The 22162-nt window shown below is 36.0% G+C and overlaps 2 protein-coding genes across 3 annotated transcripts; one reads left to right on the plus strand and one right to left on the minus strand.

The window, feature by feature from the left end:
* The first annotated feature begins 3672 nt into the window (after positions 1 to 3672).
* LOC145599986 (UPF0235 protein At5g63440) lies at positions 3673 to 13716 on the plus strand. Of its 2 annotated transcripts, none has more exons than XM_081655917.1 (7): positions 3673 to 3913; positions 6369 to 6483; positions 8205 to 8358; positions 10417 to 10513; positions 12659 to 12747; positions 12833 to 12901; positions 13490 to 13716. In XM_081655917.1, the coding sequence occupies exons 1-7, from the start codon at positions 3799 to 3801 to the stop codon at positions 13547 to 13549; spliced, it is 699 nt and encodes a 232-aa protein (XP_081512043.1). In that variant the 5' UTR covers positions 3673 to 3798; the 3' UTR covers positions 13550 to 13716. The 2 variants fall into 2 exon arrangements, with proteins under 2 accessions (XP_081512043.1, XP_081512044.1); XM_081655918.1 differs by having other exon boundaries at positions 3678 to 3913; positions 6377 to 6483.
* A 1853-nt stretch (positions 13717 to 15569) lies between these two features.
* LOC145574756 (uncharacterized) lies at positions 15570 to 19636 on the minus strand. The gene is made up of 2 exons (XM_081632612.1): positions 18744 to 19636; positions 15570 to 18618 (listed from the first exon to the last, which is right to left on the minus strand). Exons 1-2 carry the CDS (start codon positions 19634 to 19636, stop codon positions 15570 to 15572), a joined length of 3942 nt encoding a protein of 1313 aa, XP_081488738.1.
* Positions 19637 to 22162: the final 2526 nt, after the last annotated feature.

Raw genomic sequence — 22162 nt, forward strand, 5'->3', positions numbered from 1 at the left:
TCAATCTCTTTTAGGTTGGATTTGTACCTTCATCCCCGAACCCTTATTTGGTTCTAGACCTTATGGAGTTGACGATCTCTTGGATCGTTAAGGGGTGTAACCTTCACCCTGTGAACGGTTTACAAGTTCCTAAAACTTGTTGGCGACTCTTTTGCTCTATCTTCTTCCCTTTTGGACGCCACCGTACTTTAGTGTATGATCACAGTGGGGTTCAAGCTAGTGGGATTTAAAGCTTGAAATATTCCCTACAGTTCTCCTTCTTCTTACTTCTCTACACTCCATTAGTCGGCGTTTAGAGCACCATTTCCTCCATTTTCATTCTCTTTTTGGTCTTCATTTTTTTTCTTAATCTTCGGATTTTCATCAACAAACGAGTTGGGGTATTTGCATTTTCGTCAGCAAACGAATAATTGTGGTTTTAATGGTCAAATTTGACCACAATAATTCCAGATCTGGAGTTTTTATCGTCGAATTTGACCATATAAACCCAAAGAGGAAGAAATATTGGGAAAGGTATGTGGTTTTTATTTCGTTTCTTATGTTTGAGTTTTTTTTTTTTGTTCGAATTATGTTGATTTTGGGTTTGATTTTGAGTTTTTTTATTGTTTTTGTTTGAATTTTCGTGAACTTTGTATTCTAATTCGAATTTTCGTTGATTTTGTTCTTAATTTCGGTAATTTTGTTCATACTTAAGTTGGTTTTGTTCATGATTTGTTGATTTTGTTCATAATTTCGGTTATTTTGTACATATTTTCATTGATTTTGTTCATGTTTTATTGATTTTGTTCATACTTTCTTAATTTTTCTTTTTATAATTTTGCGTTGATTTTTGTTAATTTTGTGAATTTTTTATGATTTTGTGGGTCATTTTATAAATTCAAATGTTTTTAATTTAAGGGTTGTTTTGGGTGGACGGTGATGGTGGATGGTGGTGGTAAGTGGCGGTGGTGGGGCTTGCAACATGTACAGACACTCTAGCAGTGAGTGCGGTTTTTCACTTTTTTTTTTTTTTTTTTTAATTTTGTTAAATTTTTAGCGACGACCAAAAGCGGTCGCTATTGTTAATATTTGCGACCGCTGCAAAGAACGGTCGCAATTATAATTATTTGCGACTGTTTCACATGCGGTCGTTGAAAATAATGAAAATGGTCGCAATAAAAATTGCGACTGTCAACCGGTCGTAATAATTTTTTTTTTGCGTCCAAATCAATAACGACCAGCACGTTATTTACGACCGTTGACGGTCGCAATTATTTTCAGTGATCGTTTTTTCTATTTTCAATGACCGTCAGAGGCGGTCACAAAACCTTTTTTTTTTAGTAGTGTGGGATGAGAAGGCCAACATCCGCCTTGTCTGGCCCCATTGACATCCCTAATTGATTTGAGATTCGAGAGATGAGAATTGATGTTGCTTAGTTTCAATATGCAGATTAATTTACAAATGGTTAAGTTAAGATTCGAGAGATGCGATTTGATACCGGTAGATTAATTATGTGATTGTAACACGTAGCGAAAGCATTTTATGACCTGGTTAATTGATGCAATGATAATTGACTGTGACCCTGGAATATTATTTATCGGTGAACCTATACCCTAGGTTTTGATTTGTTGTTATTATTATAATTCTTAATCGTGTTAATTTAATTAGGTCCTTTAGTTTAATTCCGCTAAAAATATTTTGGCTACTTAATAGTTTAGGAGGAATACCCCGTCAATTCCCCAGATAAACAAAATTTGTTTATCTGGGGGTATAATTGTCTTTTCAAGTAGCAGTGGAGGGGTATATGCATCTTTTCATGTACTAGTTGAGGGGTACATGTGTAATTTTCTCACCAAACAATAAAAGCAAAAGGCAAACAGTAATTGGACAGCTCACCAAAAGTACTGAATAAATGAACCTGCCTTTTCAATATATTTACAAAAATGTCATCACATTAACCAAAATTCGTTTATATGGCAGATTAACTTGTATTTTCCCATAGCTTATATTATATTAATAAACTATGAATAGAGACTTGTTTCCTGTGGATTCGACCCTACTTTCTTATCTGCTTTAGTTCAAGGTCTTAGGTAATTCTTTTGATTAGGAGATATGACTTTATCTTGTCACTTGTAAAAAATCCAAAATAACAATTGAGTTTTGAAAATGTTGTCGGTGCCAAAATTATTTAAATATCATTTTGGTTCAAAAATTCAAATAGTAAAATAAATTACTAGAATACCCTTTTAAAAAAATACTAATTAATTAGAAAATAAGTTTCAAAAATACGGGGTATTACAGAAAAACTCAAGATTATTTGGTGAAATAGCCGGAAAAAAAGTTTAAATATTGTGTTATTTTGAATTGAAACTTATTTTATTTTGAGGAAATCATGTGAAACTTATAATTCTATTTTGCTAATATATAATGTTATTTTACTTAAGGATCTTGCTAACGAACGCCCCCGCCCGGGGCGTTAGATAACTCTTTAAAATAGTTCTTAATATGGTATTAATTTGGGAATGCATGCCAATATCACGCATTGATTGGTGTAATTAAAGTTTGTTTTAAGTTAAATCTAGTTAATGTCCAAGCTATGCTCGAATTTTTCAATTAATACATAGTTGGATTATTTTTATGCATAACATGAAAAATAAAATTTGTATATTGATTTACTTAGTCTGTCAATAACTGGAAATCTGGAATTATCAATATGTAACAGACATTTTTTTAAAAAAATTTGATCAAATTGAAAACTGGATTATGTATGTGAAAATTTTAATTTTCTATCTTATTTATAATCTTGATAAAATTACTATTTATTTTCTTATTAAAAAAATGACGATTTTTTTTTTGGAGGGATTATTTTTAATATGGTGTTGACACATGTAATCTAAGAATTATTTTGGGGATTACTTTAGTATACTAGTAAGTATAGATTTCTCCCCCAAAGCTTACAAACTTTGGTGGATATTGATCTTCACTAATATATTGTGCTCGTTTTTCCTCAAAAAAAAAAAAAAAAAAAAAAGAAAAGAAAAAAAAGAAAAGAAAAGTAAGTATAGATTTCTATTTTTAGTTATCTTATCCAACGCCTCCAAGATGTTCATTAACTTTTGCCTTTACTTAAATGTTATTTTATTTTTTTATTGTGTTAATCCTCAAACACATACTCTTCTTCTTCTTTTTTGTTTTTTAAAATTTTTTTTTCGTACTCTCTCCTCTTTTTAACTTTTGATATCATAAGCAACAATAGATTCAATACAAATACAACAAGCATAATTATAATTTTTTATTTTTGAAAGTTTCATAGAATCATATTAAAAAAAAAAAAAAATCATATTCAATTTTGGACAAAAAGAGATATGAAGAAGAGTTGATGATTGGATTGAAGAAATTTCAGAACGAAGTAATTGTAGTGCGAGCGACGAAGCTAGGAGAAAGTAGAGGGAAAGTGAGAGGAAAAACCTTATGTATTCGGCGCGTGAAATCGAGAGGTAGAAATGACGTTTTTGTAGGTACTATGGGTGTTAGAACTTAGAAATTGCGGTTTACAACTTACTTGATCAACGTGATTCGATCCAACTCGAAAATAACTCGATTCAAATTTTGATTCGTATAAGTTTATCATTTTTGCATGACTCAATTTTGAAATAAACCCGACTTGACCCGACATTACTACCGATTACCGAACCCGACCCGGTTACTCCTATTGGAACCCAAAATCTGCAAGCGGTAAATCTGAAAAGAAAGAAAATCTGTGACCGCTTGACAGTTGCCGGAGCACGGGAGCAGTGTCGCCATTGAAGAGAGAGAAGATGCCGAAGAGGACGACGCACACCTACTCGAGCGAAGATGCAGTTCCTGACGGCCCTGACTCCGAGCTCTTCGTCTACTACTGCAAGCATTGCAGCTCTCATGTCCTTATTACTGGTTCTCTCTCTTTCTCTCTCTCCTTTAGGGTTTCCATTTCATTTTTTTAATTGCTTTGTATCACTTTCTAATTAGTGATTGAATGCTCATCTTTATTGTTGTATCATGTAATTGGTATTGATTGCATCAATTTGGCATGATTAGTTAGTGATTATCAATTGAAGCTATAATTCATGGAGGCAGGGTTAACTGTATGATTGCATATTTGATATGTTTTATTTAATATATGATATGGTAAGTAATCAGTAAACTTAATTTAATCTATGATATGCCATGATGATTCATGTTAAGAGTAGAGCTTTGTTGTTATTGCATTTTAGATGATGCAAATTGATGGAAATCAGACTTAGGTAATCTTCATCATGGTCTATAGACATATAATTAATGACATCGATACTTTCACCCGGGTTTTTATGTGCTGATTTTGAGTAAAAGTCTTGCTTCTCAAACCGTTGCTAATAATACTTTTCTAATATTCCCTTTTTTTTATTACTTAGAACCTTGACTTTTATGAAGGCAAAGGCTAACGAATTCCCCATGGCATTAGATTTTGATAAGATGACTAAAAGCAGAGTTATTAAATTGGAATTTGATAAGATGACTAAAAGTAGATATATTAAATAATGTAAATAAACATTATTTACATGGTCTATAGACATATAATTAATGACATCGATACGTTTACCCGTGATTTTGGCTAGCATTCTAAAATATATATATTATTATAAGAAATGTTTTAAGTAGTAATCTAACGCCCCGGGAGCTAGTTAGCAAGATCCTTTTATAAACCTTCTTCCAACTCTACATTATATACTCCCAAATCGTCGTCAAGGTTGTTAGATGCCCATTTCAATTGTGTGATCGGAAAATTTCCCCGTGACATTATAATTCGGAATTCAAAGCTCCTCAATCGCAAATCTAATTCCAAAGGTAGTAATTCAATCACTGTGAATATAGTTCAAGATTTGAATTCACATACAACATTCCGAATTTTTGTGTTGTTTTAACTGGTTGATTTGTTAGCAGTCATGTCCAGAAATTGAAAAATTAGGATTTTTTGAGTGAACACTGTCGATTTTTTTTTTTTTTTTTTACACAGGATGGTGCTTAGTTTAGAGAGAGATAAGGATAGTTGACTGACAGATTGAACACATCACATTCGTCTTTGAGACATCCCCCACTGTCTTTGAGGCAGTGTAAAATACATGCCTTTGTGTGTTGCTTTTTTCTGCAATAGACAAAGTTATGTCCATTATCTTAATTGAAGACCCTTCAATCAGGGTCTACTATTATTATTGTGATCGGTATGACTAAAAATTTATCCAGTATTTTAGACCAAGAGCCAATATTGCTCAAGTATTGAAAAGCTTGAGCCTAGACGTTAGAATCTACATGTAGTAATGCTAACAAAATGCTAACAAATTTGAGGGAATTCCCTATACTACCCTTGCCACCATGACAGCCATATGTGAAATGAATCAGAGGCTTTATGTATTGGGTGGGTCTATGACAGGAACTCTTCAGTTAAGGGGATATAAAGGGCATTATGAAATAGGAACGCTTGCTATTGTAGGTCATACGATTTGATAAGCGGTCATACGCTTGCAGTTTGAAGTAGTCTAATTTCACAAGAAGTATCCTTTTAACTTTATTTATAGGTATGGTGGGGGGGGGGGGGGGGGTCCAAAAAAATCATTTGTGCCACTGGACATGCTGGAACAGGGTACACGATAATTTCAAATATGATTCGGCCGTGGTCCTAGGATTTTGGCAGAAGAATTTTGGCACAGGCTGACATAGCCGTGTCACCTAGTTCCTCTTTTTCTCCCTTTTTATTTGCTTCTCTAGGTCTCACCTTGTTTTCTTCCTTGGGTGTGAGCTCTTTCTTTCCTTCCTTGGGCTTCCTTGTTTTCTTGCTTGGGGTGAGAGAAGGTGACGATTTGAGGATTATTGTTGGCCTTTTTCCATTCCCCCAGCTTCATTCGTTTGACCTTTCATACTCCCAGGCATTGCCTCCCATCCACAATTTCCTCCTTGTGTTGTCTCCTTATGAAAACCAATAATGCAGGGAAACACCTCCAAATTACAATATAACAAGCAAAACCACAACAAGAGGGGAAAGTTGCAATTAGGAGTTTAAGAAGGCCTAAAATACATGAAATTTAATCCTAAATGAACCTTATTAGAATATAGTGAGTATTAAACTCAGTTATCACTAGTAATTTATGGGACATTGCTACTTTTTTTTTTTTTTTTGAAACCTGGGACATTGCTACTTAGAGAAGCATGAGAGTGTTGTATTGGCTTCAAATCTTCAACTTTCAGTTTTGATACTGTCTTTGCTCAAATTCACATTGTAGGAATAGGCTATACAAAATTTTAAATGATTTTATGTCCATTGTTGGATTATTTAATGTGTAGATTTTAATCTGTTACTGAAATATTTTTCAATAAGATACCCAGTTGCAGAAATTGCCAAAGAGAAAAACTGACAAGGCATATGTGTTGGACAAAAAGAAACATTTGGCGAGGCTTAACATCAATGAAGCAGGAAGGGTTCTGTTGAAAAGGTACAGATGATGTTTTCTGCAGCTACGTTGAGTTTTCTTTTAATTATTGTGTCCTTAATTTTGGTTGTTATTAAACTCACTGTACTATTGTACTATGATTATCAGTTTTCTGATGCATGATATGTTCTACAAATAGTATTTGCCAAAAGATGATCCATCAAGTGATTTATTGGCTCCCTGAACTGTGATTATCTGGGGTGTAGTATTGATCACTGTGTGCATGCAAGTTGCTCATAGTCAATTTTAACAGATCTAACTTAGAAGCCTTTAGACTGCTAGTAATTGTTGCTGCATGTATTTTGAATCTCTGAAGTCCAGCTTTGTGATTATTTGATTAATATAAATGTAGCGCTATACAAATATACTGATGATATGCTTTGTGGCAGTGATATTTTTTTTATCACACCCTATGCAGAAGAGCTAATGTATGATCTTTACCCTGTATAATATTAAGTCTCAATTATGCTCATAAAATTTACGGTCCTTTTAGAAAAGTATATATGGATAAACTTTGAAAGAGCCACAAAGGGAAAATAATGTAGGGTGTTTGTTCCTATGCCTTTGGTACCACCCCCAAGGCCCCAAGACTTTGACCAACTAAACTAGCTGGTATCCACATCCCAAAACATGAAGCTTAGCACTCTTGCAGTCTTGCCTTTTCAAGTAACCTCTCTCAGATTTATTTTTTTCCAACCCCTCTCGTACTTTCCTATCACTATCCACACTTTTTTTTTTAAATTTTTTTTTTTGTTATATTTTATTTTTTTCCGTGACAAGTGAAAGCATTGCAAAATATATGAGACAGGAAGTATTATGTTTTTTAATCTGAGTGTTTCACATGTACAATCGAGTCTCACACGTACAATCGAGTCTTCTTTTGGTGTGTTCCATCAAAATAAGTGGTGGACTGACATCATATACAGAGAGGCACTCATATCATATGTTAATAAGTCACCATCCTTGAAATGTGATTCTTGTCACCTCTCCTGGATCTTGGCCTCCTAGAATTATGGATAAGGATATGGTTCATAGCTCAAATCAGCTGTGAAGATAATTCTTCATTCTAAATGAAAAACCATGGCGATTAACATTGCCTTTCCTTTTTATACCAAGCTTACTTTGATTCATTAGAGTACTATGGAATAATTCAAAATGGCTCATTAAATGGTACGCACTGCTTAATTCTTATATGCTAGGATTTAGGAGATAGAATTGCATTTTGGATCATCGGTTGTGATTTATTCAGCTGTCATTGCATCAAGATGGCATTGCCCTCGAAAATGATTTTGTGATCCTTATTGCAATTGAGACTATTTAACACCGTTGTCGAAATCGAACAACCTCTCCGTTGTTGTATCTGTAAGATTGTACACCTCTATCCCTTTTTACAGTCTTAACTCACCTAATTAGAACCGTATAACTTTTTTTAAAGCCATTGAGTGATGATGTGATTATGTTTACTAGGAATGAGATTGCAAGGCACTATTCCTAATTTGCCTGAAGATCAGAATCTAGGACCAATTTCTTGCTTGAAGTTCAGAAGTGCTCAAGACTTGTATTTGAGTATTGCAGTTGATTCTCTAAAGTGGTTTCTTTTGTATCTGCATCACCACATTAATGAGTGTTATTTTAAACATGTTGACTCTTTGAATTTAATCTTCCTTTTCTTTTCTTAATTTTGTATTTATGTGTTTGTTTATTGTGTATTTGGTTCTATCCAGAGGAGAAGGAAAGCTGGAAAAGCAGCACCGAATGAATTGTTTAGGTTGTGGCCTTTTTGTTTGCTATAGAGCTGAAGAAGAGCTGGAGCATGCATCTTTCATATACATAATTGATGGCGCTCTTAGTACTATTGCTGCTGAAACAAACCCACAGGTAATAAGTGTGATATAAAGGAAGTTTGATATCCTTTAGAGCTACACTCCTTACCTACTGATCTATTAATGTCAGTTTCACATAATTTTGCCCCATTCAAGTGCTCTGATAACTGAATTACTGATATAGGCTGCTTATAATCTGCATAGATATGAGCACTGTATTATGCAACCATGCTGAAATAGAGCCTATATCAACATATAGCAATTATGTAATGACAAAGGATATTTTAGGTCATTGAATTCTAAAACACCTTTAATCAAACACAAATTTATAATACCTAAATCTAACACTAAACAAGAGTCTAGTGGCAAGTCAAGGGTTGATCCATGGAGAACAATTAAACACTACAATTGCTACCACCAATTAAGCTAGTTCGTAACAGAGAGAAATGATTAAGCTAACACTACAAAGCAGGGGCGAAGCCAGGGTGCCGGACTTGTTAGACAATAGATATTTGAAAGTATTAAAATGTACTAAAATTTCATGTTATAAAAAAAATTACTACATAGTTAAATTTTACTCTACGATTTTTCATAGTAGCAAAATCGTCAATCAAAGATTCAACACTAAAATTTACAGCAATCTCTTTTTCTATGTATACTACCAAAACATATCTTAACGAATCATCCTTATTTTGCAACTTAATTGAGTTTTCTTACTTTTCTATGTATATAGAACAAAAACCTTTTGGGGTTATCAGTTTCAGGAATTTAAGTACATAGTAGTAGCTTTTCTGCCCCGCAAAATTTGTATTTGGTTCATTATCATCACTCAAATTGCTCTCGGGATTCAAATTTGCTTTAAAAGTCTAACCCTCTTGTTGTTCATTACTAACTCTTTTATAAAAGAAAAAAAAAAAATCTAGTATTTTTTATTTCATGATATCAATACAAAAACAATAGTTATTGAATAGAATAGCATATAACCCTAAAAGTTTGATATTTCATGTTGAATGTAAGTAATTAGCCTAAAGGTCCATTCAACTAAAAAAAAATATTAGCCAAATTTATTTAAATAAAATGAATATATTAAGCTTTATTATAAAAACACTAAGCCCACGTTGAATAGCAAAGCCTTATTACAAAAAATATGTCAACGATAGGAATCGAACTCAACTCACGCCAAGGCAACATTCCTCAACCAACATGGCAAGCCTTGTTTGATGAAACTAATGTGTCTTTGAAAAGATAAGTAATAATTTAAGAGGGGCCATAACATTAAAAACATGGGCCGCAAATCTCCACCAGTCCCCCTAATACCTCCGCCCTTGCTACAAAGCGATGAAAACACGAGGAAAAGTCTAATAAGCAAATGCTGAGGGGAATAGGTAGACATAGAATCCACTTGAACATGCATAAAGATACAATTGAATTGATCATGAACTAAGCATGCAAGGATGCCTTTGCTTCTTCTCCTTAGTTCTCTTGATTCCTTTCCAAAGCAAACTCCTTGAATACCTGCAAAAGACACCAAGGAAGGAAGATAAAGGGAGAAAAACCACATAAAAGAAAGCAAAGGAAAACTCTACATAAAAGGGCATTTATTCATGCAAAAAGGATCAACAAGACTAAGGAGTAAAACATAGCTAAAACATGCCAAAGAGGACTAAAAAGAGATTAAAACTAAGGGAAAACCTACCCTAGGAGTGACGTTCATCATGTAACAACAATACAAGTAAATATCCCACTCTTGAGTCCTGAGAATGACTTCTGCTGTCAATTTGATCATTTATCTGATTGATCATAAAGCACTTAGAATCCTTTTCTCAACTTGTTGAATGCTTTATTCTTGCATATATTCATAGGAGAAGGGAAACTTGGTTGAATGCTTTATTCTTGCATATAGTTAATTCTTGTGGTATAGAAATTTTGCATAAAAGACACTCCTATGCCATTATGCAATCAGAGTTTGATCTTTTATTTTATTGATCTGTAAAGCATAGAATTCTTTTCTCAACTTAGTTGAATATTTGATTCTTGTATAAAGTGATGGCGTGATGCTGTTCATTATTTTAATGAATATCGTAACTTGTGGAATTAAATTCTGTGCATACAGGATGCTCCTGTGCCACCCTGCATATCACAGTTAGAAGGTGGGCTTGTTCAGGTTGCAATAGAAGTCGAAGACCGTGCATCTCGTTCAGCAATTACAAGTAAAACTTTATCTTTTGCTTTTTGTCTTTGCCTTCACCATCTTTGGCACTATAAACTTTCATGTTTCAGAGTTGTTCTTGTGTGGTTTTTAATATATATATCTTTGACTGATATTTTTATTTCATTTTTGTTTAACGATATAAACAAAAAATACTATCTGATTATATCAAGCTGCAGCTTTTGATATGCTTAAATTTACTATTTTTGTAAGAGTTTTATGGTAGATCTGTAACTCAGTAAGTTTCCCCAGACTCAAATTTGACTGTTTAGCTGGATTGCTAGGTTACTTGATATCTTGTTGAGGTATTTTGAAGATCGTAGTGATATGTATGTGCTTGACATATGGCTTAAGTTCTAGATACCTTTATAGTTCTCTCTAACAAAACCTATATCTAAATTATCGGGCACTGGGGTTTAATAAATTAGCAACCAAGACTTGTGACATGCTAAACTTTCCCTCTTTCTTCCACAACTTGGTAACTTGGTGGATTCTAGACCCTATGCATAGTTGGTATTCTAGATTTGGAGCACCTAAAGACAAAATCAAGCCAAGCATGAATGTGCATCCATTGTTAATCCTTCTTCTCTGTGATTCAAATGTGAAATTGATTTAATTTGATTTTGATTTTGATCTTATTCTATTTACTTCTTGTTATATAAGGTGAGTTGAGTTTGATAAGTATAAAAGATTGGAATGTGAATTTAATAAATTGGTGGCAAGTTGCATTGTGCCAAAGTCAAGAAGATATCATAAGAGAGCATGAGATGGGTGGTTACATGTTAACTCGGGTCAACTTGTTGTTAGTTATATAAATACATTTATATCCCTTACTCTAGAGCTTACGTGTTACGAGCTAGTAAGCTACAATAGTCAACCTGATGAGACTTATTTAAACATGTTATGTGATCCTTACCATGTAACCTAATCCGTCTCATAATTATCTTAAGTTAACTCAATTATAAGGCCCATATAATAAAGAAAGGTAATCATACTTTGCCTTTTCTTGTAAAATATGGTTTATTATAATAATTTCAAAGGCTTCTTTTGCCACTTCTTGGATTCACCACTGTCACTCCTTTATGTACTTCATCCATTTTTTGCACAATTACATGTCCAAAGGCACTTTTAATTAAGAAAGAGATTAAAGAAGGTAAATGAACAAGTTATTCTAATAGTTTATGTACTGGCAATCCAACTCTTCCTCTTATTGGTGATGCTTTAATTAATTTGTTCGTTCACCTTCTCTAATCTCTTTTTTTTTTCTTTTTTCTTTTTTTTTTTTTTTTTAATTATTTTTTCTTTTCTTTTTTTTTTTTGGAGGGGGTGTGGGGGGGGGGGGGGGGGGGGAAGAGAAAGATAGAGGAGAGGCTTGAGAAAGAGAGAGATGGTTATAACACCCTTAAGGGCATGCTTGGATTAAGGGGTAAGGAAGGTGTGTAAAGATAGTTGTTACTAGGATGAGGTGGCAGTAGAGGGAATAGGGTAATGTTGTTATGAGAAGTACTGGAAGGAGAGAGGAATTATCACCCTCAAAATGGGAGATATAGTTACCCACCTTCACCAACTAATACCTTCAATGTGTGGGTAATATTCTCCTCCTCCCTCCTTTTTCTCATCATACTTCACTGCTTCATCCACCATACAATCTCCCCGTATAACTTTCTATTCCCCATTAATGAATTATTTTCACTCCAATCATGCCCTAAGAGGTACTTAATGTCCTTTCCTGTCAACTGAAAATAAGGACACTGATGTCCTGTTGGGCAATAAATGTTTCCTTCATCATGCATCACCAACGTAATCTGAGAGGAGAAGTTTCTTTTTCTTTTCCTTTTTTTTTTGATGGTAGGATATGAACTTGTGAAGTTTAAACTTGCTTACGTGACATTAATTACTGTGGTATTGTGCTATCCTCATTTTAACAAGAATTCTAACTGATTGTATACTACTATATGTTCAACATCTTTTTGCCTAAGAATTTGTTGAAATTAAGACTTAAGCCTCTACATATTGATTAAATGAAATGCCTGCTAAGTGTTTATTGTTGTGTGCTCTCTCTCTCTCTCTCTAATCATTAATAATTATAGCTTGTTCTGTCACAAATATCAGACCCTGATTAGCTTAGTTTAATGATTGCTTACAGGAGTTAATGCTGATGATGTAAGAGTAGCCGTGGCAGCACCTGCTGCACGTGGAGAAGCAAATAATGAGCTCCTGGAATTCATGGGAAAGGTATACTATCTTTTGATAGTTTTTTTTTTTTTTTTATTGCAAGTGCTTTATGATGATTATACTCATCAAAGATTTTCTTGAACAGGTTTTGGGTCTTAGGTTAAGCCAGATGACTCTTCAGAGAGGATGGAACAACAAATCAAAACTCCTTGTGGTAAGAAAATTTTGGTTTTGTTCTGTTTCTGAGTTGGGCATTTTTTTTGTTAATTTTTTTTTTTAGTTTCTAAATCATGTAATTTGCTAAATATGAATGTTGCTCAATACTTCAAAGAAAATGTCTGTCTATAAGGGGGTAGAATAACACACAGCAATCATTTGTTCATTGATTCATCAACCCAATGCATCAGCCCTGGCACCCTGCTACTAGTTGCTACGTGCTAGAGTGTTTGAATATACTTCAAAAATGAAGAAAATTGCATCCCTTCAATAATATTGATGAAGGCTTCTTCAAACTTCATCTTTTTATTCATGTTGAACTTTGGATTTGCTAGTTTATTTGTGGGTTTCAGTTGGAAGGGTTTAGAACATGCAAATTTACAATGACCAATTGACCATGGTTGGTCTAGCTGCATACTATTCTTTAAGGTACTAATGTTCAATCGTGAACTCGCAGTAGAGAAAAATTAAAGAAAGAGCAGATAACTAAGGACTGCAAAGCTTTAGTTACACAGTATTGTTATTGGAACTTGATGACTTTTTGGTTACCAAACTAATATAGTAAAAAATCCAATGCTTGAATTAGGTTGAAGATCTTACTGCAAGACAAGTGTATGAGAAGCTTTTGGAAGCTGTTCAACCATGAGCGAATTAGCATCCCGATTGATGTGAATTCAAGTGTATGTTAATGGCAAATGTACAATAATTAAAATATAAGTCAGTGCATTATTTTTTACGCTTCAAGTACTAGTACATTACAAGTGTAATCTTACCGTTTTCTGAAGCAGTAATTTTAGTTTGGTTTTCTATGTATTCTAAAATTTACAAAAATCAAACAAAAGTAACTGTATGTACTTTCTTAAAAAAAAAAAAAAAAAAAAAAAATAAACCTAAGAACTAATTTGAATTTCTATCTGGTTAAACAAATTCATAATCTAATTTTTATATTAATTGGTGATATTTTTATGTGTGAGGGTGATATCTTTATGTTTATGTTTATGTTGTATGGGATTGACACTTAGGAGTATCGATGCACAATGTACTCGCTTGTACCATCTAATTGATTATATGATTTAATTTAGGGCCTGTTCACATTTACTAAACTGAGCTGAACTGAACTGACTGGACTGAACTGAACTGAACTGAACTGATTAGAACTGAACTGAACTGAATTGAATTGAGCTGAAATAAATATTTTATGAGAGAGGGAAATTAAGAGCTGAACTTAACTGAACTGAACTGATTGGAGCTGAACTGAACTAAACTGAAATTAAGTAAATGTGAACAAGCCCTTAGTAGATGAACATTTGGGGTTGTCTTATTGGTGAGTGGTGACATTTGGGAAATCTATTATTTCCGGCGTGGTGGTTTGTAACCTCATTAAGGCTTCAAACTGTTTTTTATGGTTAGGCTAGGTATTGGCGAGGCTTTGAATGTTCTCTATGGCTAGTCCTCTTTAAGACTAAACTAGTACTCCCCCCGTTTTTAAATACTTGCTCCATTTCTGTTGGACGCGCATGCTGATGCTAATTTTTTGATCACTAATATCTTTAATTTCCAATAAGTAAAAATTCTAACAATTGAAAATTAATAATCTATTTATTGAGATGATTCCAACAAATACCCACAAGACTATATTTTTCTTATATATAAATCACAAACATTAGTCAAAGTAGGACAAATAAATAGTGCAAAAAATAAAAATGGAGCAAGTATTTAAAAACGGAGGGAGTATATAGATTTGAAAGAACGATCAAGGTTCTTTATAGAGAACAAATTAATTTTGATCACCCGAGGAAAAAAAATAGGCTCGTTGAGGTGGCAATGTCATGGTCACAATAATACAATATACAAAATTTTCCTTAGACTCTAGGGTATGTATTTCTCCCTACACCTCCTCTATACTACACCATTTCATTCAATTTGCATGTTTGTTTTTTTTTTTTTTCCTTTCTTTTCTTTTAACTTTTAATTTTTCTTTTAAAATATACTTTCTATCCAAGCAACTCTATAAATAATTCTAAAGATCTATTTTTTTATTTCTCTCTCCTCTTTTTCAGCCTTTTTGTTTTCTCTATCTTCTATTTTACTGATTTTATTTTCTCTTTCCTATTTTATTTTTTTTAATCGTTTTTCAATTTTTAAAATGAAAATAACTAGGTAAATTGCCTATTGTTGTTGATTTGTTGTAGTAGTGAGGATGATGAGGCAACAATAGTTGACGTTCAAATATTTAATTTGCTTATTATAATTGTATTTGTGTTTATTTAGTGAAATAGTGTGTTTTTTTTTTTTTTTTTTTTTTTTTTTGACAGCTGGGAAACAAAGAAGTGAAATAGTGTTAATGATGGATAATTTCACTTAGTTGAAGTTGTGGTTTTTATTTTTTAGGTGTGTTTGACCTCCATGAGAGGTAGCTTAACTTTGAGGTGCCCCCTTGAAGAAATTGTTAATGAAATTCTGGAGTGAATATTAACTCGAATCTAGAAGTTACTTAGTGTAATTGAGGATTGTGGTAAATAATTGGATATATGATTATTCCCTTTGTTGATGGATTCTTGTGATAATGGTGGTACGAGCACTTTGAGGGAGAATTTTTTTTTTTTTTTTTTTTTTTTTTTTTTGACAACAGCAGAAGCAAAAGAAAAACCAGAAAAAGAACAAAATTAAAAAACATCAAAGGTTGCCGAGGTAGAAAAGCTGCTAGCATTTGCTCGGCACTGATTAGCTATTTGGTGGGAAAGATTAACCTCCGATCTGTCCACTTTCAGGACGATGCAATGCTGAAAAGTTCCTCCGACTTTGATGATCTCCTTCATAGTCCATAAATGGTGAATCTCCGAGGGTTTGTTGTTCCTTAAGGTGGTGAGGAGAACAGCAGAATCAGTCAAAACTTTAATAGATCTATAGCCGTTCTCATTGGCCCATTTTAAAGCATGGAGGCAAGCCAAAAATTCAGTCTGTAAGGCTGAAGAAGCAATTCCAAAAGAACCACCAGCCTCCTTCTCACCCAGATGTCGTCGATCTATAGACCAGCCTATTCCATAGTGCTTACTTTGTTTGTGCCAAGATCCATCCATTCTGATAGTAGTTAGAGCTAGATTCGTATTGAAAAGAAGGACATGGTGGTGAATGCCTAGAGAGACTTGTAAGAAACCTGGGGGAGGCAGGGAAGATAAATCCGTCGAATGAACTAAGCCTCTTCTTCCGGAATCCGTGTTGTTGAAATCACTTAGCAACTGAAAGGCTTCTGTGAGATTTCTAAAATAACAACGCAAGTACCCATTGTTATTTTGGAAAACACGCTTGTTCCTTGTTATCCAAATAGCCCATAAAGTAACCACAAGGGCCTGAATACGTTTGCTATGTATCCCATCCTGACTATAAAAGAGCAGGATATGACTTCGGATCCAATCTTGTAAAGAAATTGATCTGGAAGGTTTTTTACAGCTCGGTATTTGGCAGTTGTCCCAAGCATACCGAGCTATAGAGCACTCAAGGAAGAGGTGAAAACCATCCTCCTCCATCATACCACAATATTCACATAAGGTATCAGTAACAATTCCCCTCGAACGAAGGTTAGCTTTAACAGGAAAACCATTGACAGCCAATTTCCATAAGAACATACGCCATTTAGGGGGAATCTCCAGATGCCATAAAATTCTATAAAAATCAAGAACTTCCTTACTTTGGGGAAGGGAAGCTCGAGCACCATGGTTGGAAAGAAAAGCATACCCTGTCTTAACCGTGTACGTTCCTGCTTTATGCCAAGGCCAATACAAGAAATCTTCCTCCTCTTCCGATGGGAGATCAATGGTTAAAATTTCTTGCGCACTATCCCACTCAAAACGTTCGCGAATAAGACCCACATTCCAGGAGCGGAGAGGAGTAATAAAGTCTTTCACTTTCCATAAGGAGCTCTGTCTGAGATTTTGGTTAGAGTTCACAACAGGAATTTTGTTGTTTACCCAGGGTAAACTTGAAGCCAAGACCTTGTCTCCAGACCCAATCTTCCAAGCAAATCCTGTCCTCATCTTCAATGAAAGGGAATGCATAGTCTTCCTTACCCAAGAGAGGGAAGACGGAGGCAGTTTTCGTAAATCAGAAGTTGGGCACAAGATACAATCAGAATGTGCATTATAAATCCTTGCAGCAAGAAGTTGGGGATTTGTATGCATTTTGAGGATGTTCTTAAATAAAAGGGCATCATTATAAATGGCCGTGGCACGAATGCCCAGACCTCCCATGCCTTTGGGAAGTTGGACCTGTTGTCTATTTATCCAGTGGATGCCTTTCTCTCCACTCTTAGCCCACCAGAACCTAGTGAAGAGGGAATCCAATTTATTAGTAATGGACATAAGGAGCTTGTAGGATTTCATAACGTGGGCAACCATTCCCAAAAGGACAGAGTTAATCAGAATAAGCTTAGCACTATCTGAAAGTTTGCAATGTGCCCAAGAAACAATTTTCTTCTTAACCTGTTCAACGAGATCCACAAAGAAGGGGGCCTTCCTCCCCGTAATGTCTATAGGAACCCCCAAGTGCTTCCCCATGTTATCAATAATAGGCACCTGTAAGGTAGATTTATACAGGTTCGCAAGCTCCGGGGACACAGAGGGACTGAACTTAATGAATGATTTAGCCAAATTAATCTGTTGGCCAGAAGCCCTCCCAAATCTAGCCAGGATGTCAGCTACAGTTTCACATGACCGTTGAGAACATTTAAAAAAGAACATAGCATCATCCGCAAAAAAAAGATGGGAGATTGACGGGGCACGTCTAGAGATTTTAATTCCATTCAGACAATTAATATCTTCAGCAAGCAGTAACATTCGAGATAAAACATCCATGCAAAATAAGAATAAATAAGGCGACAGGGGGTCACCTTGTCGCAGCCCACAGGTAGGAGAGAAGGAATCCGAAGTCCTTCCATTGATAAGAGCTTTAAAGGTAACCGTTGAGATACATTGAGAGATCCATTGGATCCAAACCGTGGGAAAGCCATAAGCTTGGAGGACTTTAAGCAAGAAAAGCCAGTTAACCCTATCATAAGCCTTAGACATATCCACTTTCATTGCCGCAAAATGAGCAATACGACTTCTAGAATTAATAAAATGTAGTAATTCTTGCGACATGAAAGTGTTGTCCTCCATGTGTCTCCCTGGGATGAAGGCATGTTGGAAATCTGAAAGCAGTAGAGGGAGGACCGGTTTGAGACGTGAAACGAGACATTTAGAGATACACTTGTAGATCGTGTTGCAAAGACTTATCGGCCTGAATTGAGAAGCCATTTCCGGGGTATCCACCTTAGGGATCATAACTAAGAGAGTTGAGTTCAACTCCTGCAAAAGAAATCCGGTATCAAAGAAGTGTTGGACACTCTTAGTGACGGTGTAGCCCACCGTTTCCCAGTTAGAGTGAAAGAATTCAGAGATATAGCCATCCGGCCCTGGGGATTTAGAGCCTTTTAAATCAAAAATTGCCGCCCGGATTTCATCGGTCGAGAAAGGCAAGCACAAAGCTTCACAATGTGGAGGAGAAAGCGGCGGGAAATGAAGTTGTCTTAGAAGCAGATCAATGTGTTCTGCTTGATTATCATCAACAGTAGGCTGAAAAACATCCTTCAAAGAGCTCACAATCAGATTTGAGACCTGTGTTTGTCCCTCCACCCAGGAGTCATTATCCGTACGAAGAGTGATAATCTCATTTCTAGCCCTTCGAGATTTCACCTTATTAAAAAGGCGTTTAGAAGAGACATCTCCCTCTTTTAACCAATCACATTTAACTCATTGTCGCCAATATTGAAATTCCAATTTGCATTTTGGGACATAGGACTTCACTTGATCAAGATAGGTGTGAGCATAGCATCATCAATGGAAGACACATTATTTCCAAGAACCTCTAATTCAAGTGAGATCTTCCTCCAATTGATGCCCCATAATTTTTTGTGATTAAGATACCATTTCTGAAGTAAGGTTCGAACCTTTCGTAATTTTCGAACTAAGCAAAAGGGGTAAGAGCCACGAACATTATTAAGTTTCCATTCCGTATCAATAATATGTTTGACTTCCGAAAAGCCCAAACACCACAGTTCAAGTTGATAAGGTTGAGTAGAAGGAGCAACATTTGGATCCGAATCGTAGAGAATAGCCGCATGATCCGAAATTAAGATAGGTTCATGGACAATGCGTCCATTAGGAAACTCTTCGAACCAATCCGGGGTAACATAACCCCTATCCAAACTTTCCATAATCAAATCCGAACTAAGTCTATTATTAGACCAAGTGAACCTTGGCCCCGAAAAAGGAACATCAATAACCTCATTATAGAGACGCCAATCAATAAAATCATCCACCCCTCTTATTGTAGAATTTCCCCCCAACTTATCTTCTAAAAATTCTAGTTGATTGAAATCACCAAGTAAGAGACATTTTGGGTAATTTTGGATAATGAAGGAAAGCTCATGCCAAACTAAAATCCTATCATCAAGAGACGGGGCACCGTAAACAAAAGCTACATACTTAATTTCATCATTAGGATCAACGATCTTACAAAGGATGACATTTGTTGAGGAGAAGATACAAGTCACCGTAGAACTAGACCAAACAAACACCATTAGACCTCCCCTAGTACCTATAGCATCAACTCCAAAAGAGGTAGTAGGGAAAAATAAATCGAGAATAGGCCTAGCTACATTAACATCTACTTTAGTATCCGACAAAAATAAAAACATGGGTTTTTTTGAGGTAACAAGCCACACTAGATAAGGACGAGTAGGGGCGTGTGGATCATTTAGACCCCTAAAATTCCATGAAATGCACTTCATAAAACCATCGGGTGCTGAACCGATGCAGCGACCTCATCTTGCAAAATCAAATCTGGGCACACAAGTTGTTGGTTGGGCTCCCAATCCATACCTACAACAGCATTGATCCTGTTAGCAACAAAAGGCCCAATTCTTAACTTTTTCATACTGCTTGAGCCCGTTGAATCCAAGGAAGAAGAAGGAGATGGCGATTTCCTTTTCTGTGATCGATATCAGCATCCACCTTTAGACCCCATTTCCTAGCCATATCCTCATCAGAGATGGCTTTAGATCTGAGAATTGTCTGGCCTGAGAGATCCTTCCTCCATAAAGCAAAAGCCCCTTTGTCCGACCACCGATTAAGGGTTTTTAGTCGGTTTTTTTCGCCCCAATTGATATCATAGAAGCTTCTTCGAAAATTCTGGGCACCTTCCGATTGAATTTCAAGAGGCTCATCACTCTTTTTTTCAGAATCAGAGCTAATAATGAGAATTTCCTTTGATTTCGATGTCGGAGAATTGAAGAGATTATCAACATTAATGGCAGCCACCGGCGATGCAGGGGAGTTTGGGGGGTCAAACTCAGTCAAAGGAAAATTAGGGAGTCCCCCCCCCCCAAAGCTAGTCGGAGAATAAGGGAGAAAAGGCGGTTGAGACGCCCTCTACCATGGATGAACACGCGAGCCAGAAAGACGGAGAGAGCGCGCTAGTTGCTTCCCTGCTTGAATAAAACAATTAGCAACATTGGTAATATCATTGTCAGTAGGGGAATTGATTGTAACAGTGGGAGGTGCCGACAACAAATTAAGGAGTTGCAAAGATGGTTGCGGCAAGCTTGATGGCGGTGGAGCCGCAAGAGAAAGTAGGGGCAGAGCATCACCCCCTGTTGAACCTCACCGCCTATAAAATAGGGTGGGCCTTGTAGAAGGTTCTCCGACCTCGAAATTCGAGGGTTTAGAAGACAAAGGCTGTGACAGAGGCTGTGAGTTGTTCACCAGTTCAATCGAAGCAGGGGGAATTGGAGGCGGAGCAACACTCCGATTCAAGGATAGACAGAGATTGGGTGGTTGGCCCACCACTAGAGGAGAGACACCTGAAGAGACATTCATAGCAGCAGATAGTAATTTATCAGAAGAAGCACGAATAGAATTAGAATGTACCACACGAGAAAGCTCATTGGAGAAATGGGGTGAATTCACATCACTCAATCGAGCTGAAGGGAAGAATTGGGCATAGGGATCTCTGCCCAAACCCAGCCGAGTCCCTGGAGGCGTTACAGCCCTCGGAGAATTCCCTCCGCCACGACCAGAAGAAGAAGAAGAAGAGATATAGTCAGGTCCCGTATGATATTAAGCAGAGCCACCGCTACCACCAGAAGTATCACATGAATCCTCTGAGTCTGAGTCACCGTCGCCATTGAGATTGCGGTCTTCCATCGGAATATCCTCCGGTTCCTCAGGGCGAACAAGATTTGCTTCCGGGTTCCTGTATCTTTCCCTGTTAGGAAGACCTCTAATGAGGTTTGAATAATAGTTAAAATCACGAGGGCCATACAAGACCCTCATCCCATGGCTTTCGAGAGCAACAACACGGCTTTTAAGTCTTCGTGTTGCCACGTCTTGAGCAATACGACATTTCTTCTCTGAATGCCCTGTAAAACTACAATTTTTGCAAAAACGGAAAATACCCTCATAACGAAAGTGAACCCAGATAATCCGGTCACCTTCTAGAGGGACAAAACAGTCAGGAATAAGAGGTTGGGTGAGGTCAATCACCATTTTCACACGCATATCAGCAGTAGGAGGTAAGCCTTGCCCATTAAATTCGAATTCTTGAATATAACCAACATGTGAAAGAATTTGAGATGCCCATTCACGAGTTAAGTAAAGAAAGGGGAGGCCATGAATCCTTACCCATATAGCAGTAGAATTAAAATTGATAAGAAAAGGGTTAAAAGAGTGATGATACCTCCGGAGATTAATGATTCTACCATTGAAGATAGCAGATTGAATACGGAGAATTCCCGACAGGTCTGATGCGTTGTAGCATTCAAAGAGATAGAAAGCACCAGAATTATGCACCTTGATGTATCCCCTCCTTCTCCACCGTTGATTGACAATATGCTGAATGTAAGCAGCAGGGGGGGATTCGCACCAATAAACCTGCCAATAGCACATTGGTTATAGTTAATAGGCCCTATAAAAGAAAATTTTTCTGGTGGTTCAGCAACACCACCCATACGGAGACACTTGTTTGATTGAGAAACATCCCTGTGGTTAGGATGTCTATAAGGAGGTGAGTTTTCCATGTAAACAGACAGAAGAGAAGAGAAGAGGGAAGATTGATGAAGAACAACAAGAAACTAGGAGGAATTTATAGGAGTTTTGGTTACTGAAACAGGAATGCATGAAAGCCAAGTGGCAGAAATTAGAGTTTGAATGGGTTAACTTGTAAG

Source organism: Chenopodium album, chromosome 2 (genome assembly GCF_948465745.1).
Source record: "Chenopodium album chromosome 2, dcCheAlbu1.1, whole genome shotgun sequence".
Lineage (NCBI taxonomy): Eukaryota > Viridiplantae > Streptophyta > Magnoliopsida > Caryophyllales > Amaranthaceae > Chenopodium > Chenopodium album.

What these genes read in the sequence shown, in the direction of transcription:
- LOC145599986 (XM_081655917.1), top strand. Translation starts at nt 3,799, where the DNA reads ATGCCGAAGAGGACGACGCACACCTACTCGAGCGAAGATGCAGTTCCT. An exon ending in CTGCTGAAACAAACCCACAG is followed by an intron (nt 8,359 to 10,416) that starts GTAATAAGTGTG and finishes CTGTGCATACAG; the next exon opens with GATGCTCCTGTGCCACCCTG. An exon ending in ACAAATCAAAACTCCTTGTG is followed by an intron (nt 12,902 to 13,489) that starts GTAAGAAAATTT and finishes TGCTTGAATTAG; the next exon opens with GTTGAAGATCTTACTGCAAG.
- LOC145574756 (XM_081632612.1), bottom strand. Translation starts at nt 19,636, where the DNA reads ATGTTTTTATTTTTGTCGGATACTAAAGTAGATGTTAATGTAGCTAGG. An exon ending in CTCACACCTATCTTGATCAA is followed by an intron (nt 18,619 to 18,743) that starts GTGAAGTCCTAT and finishes GAAATCTCGAAG; the next exon opens with GGCTAGAAATGAGATTATCA.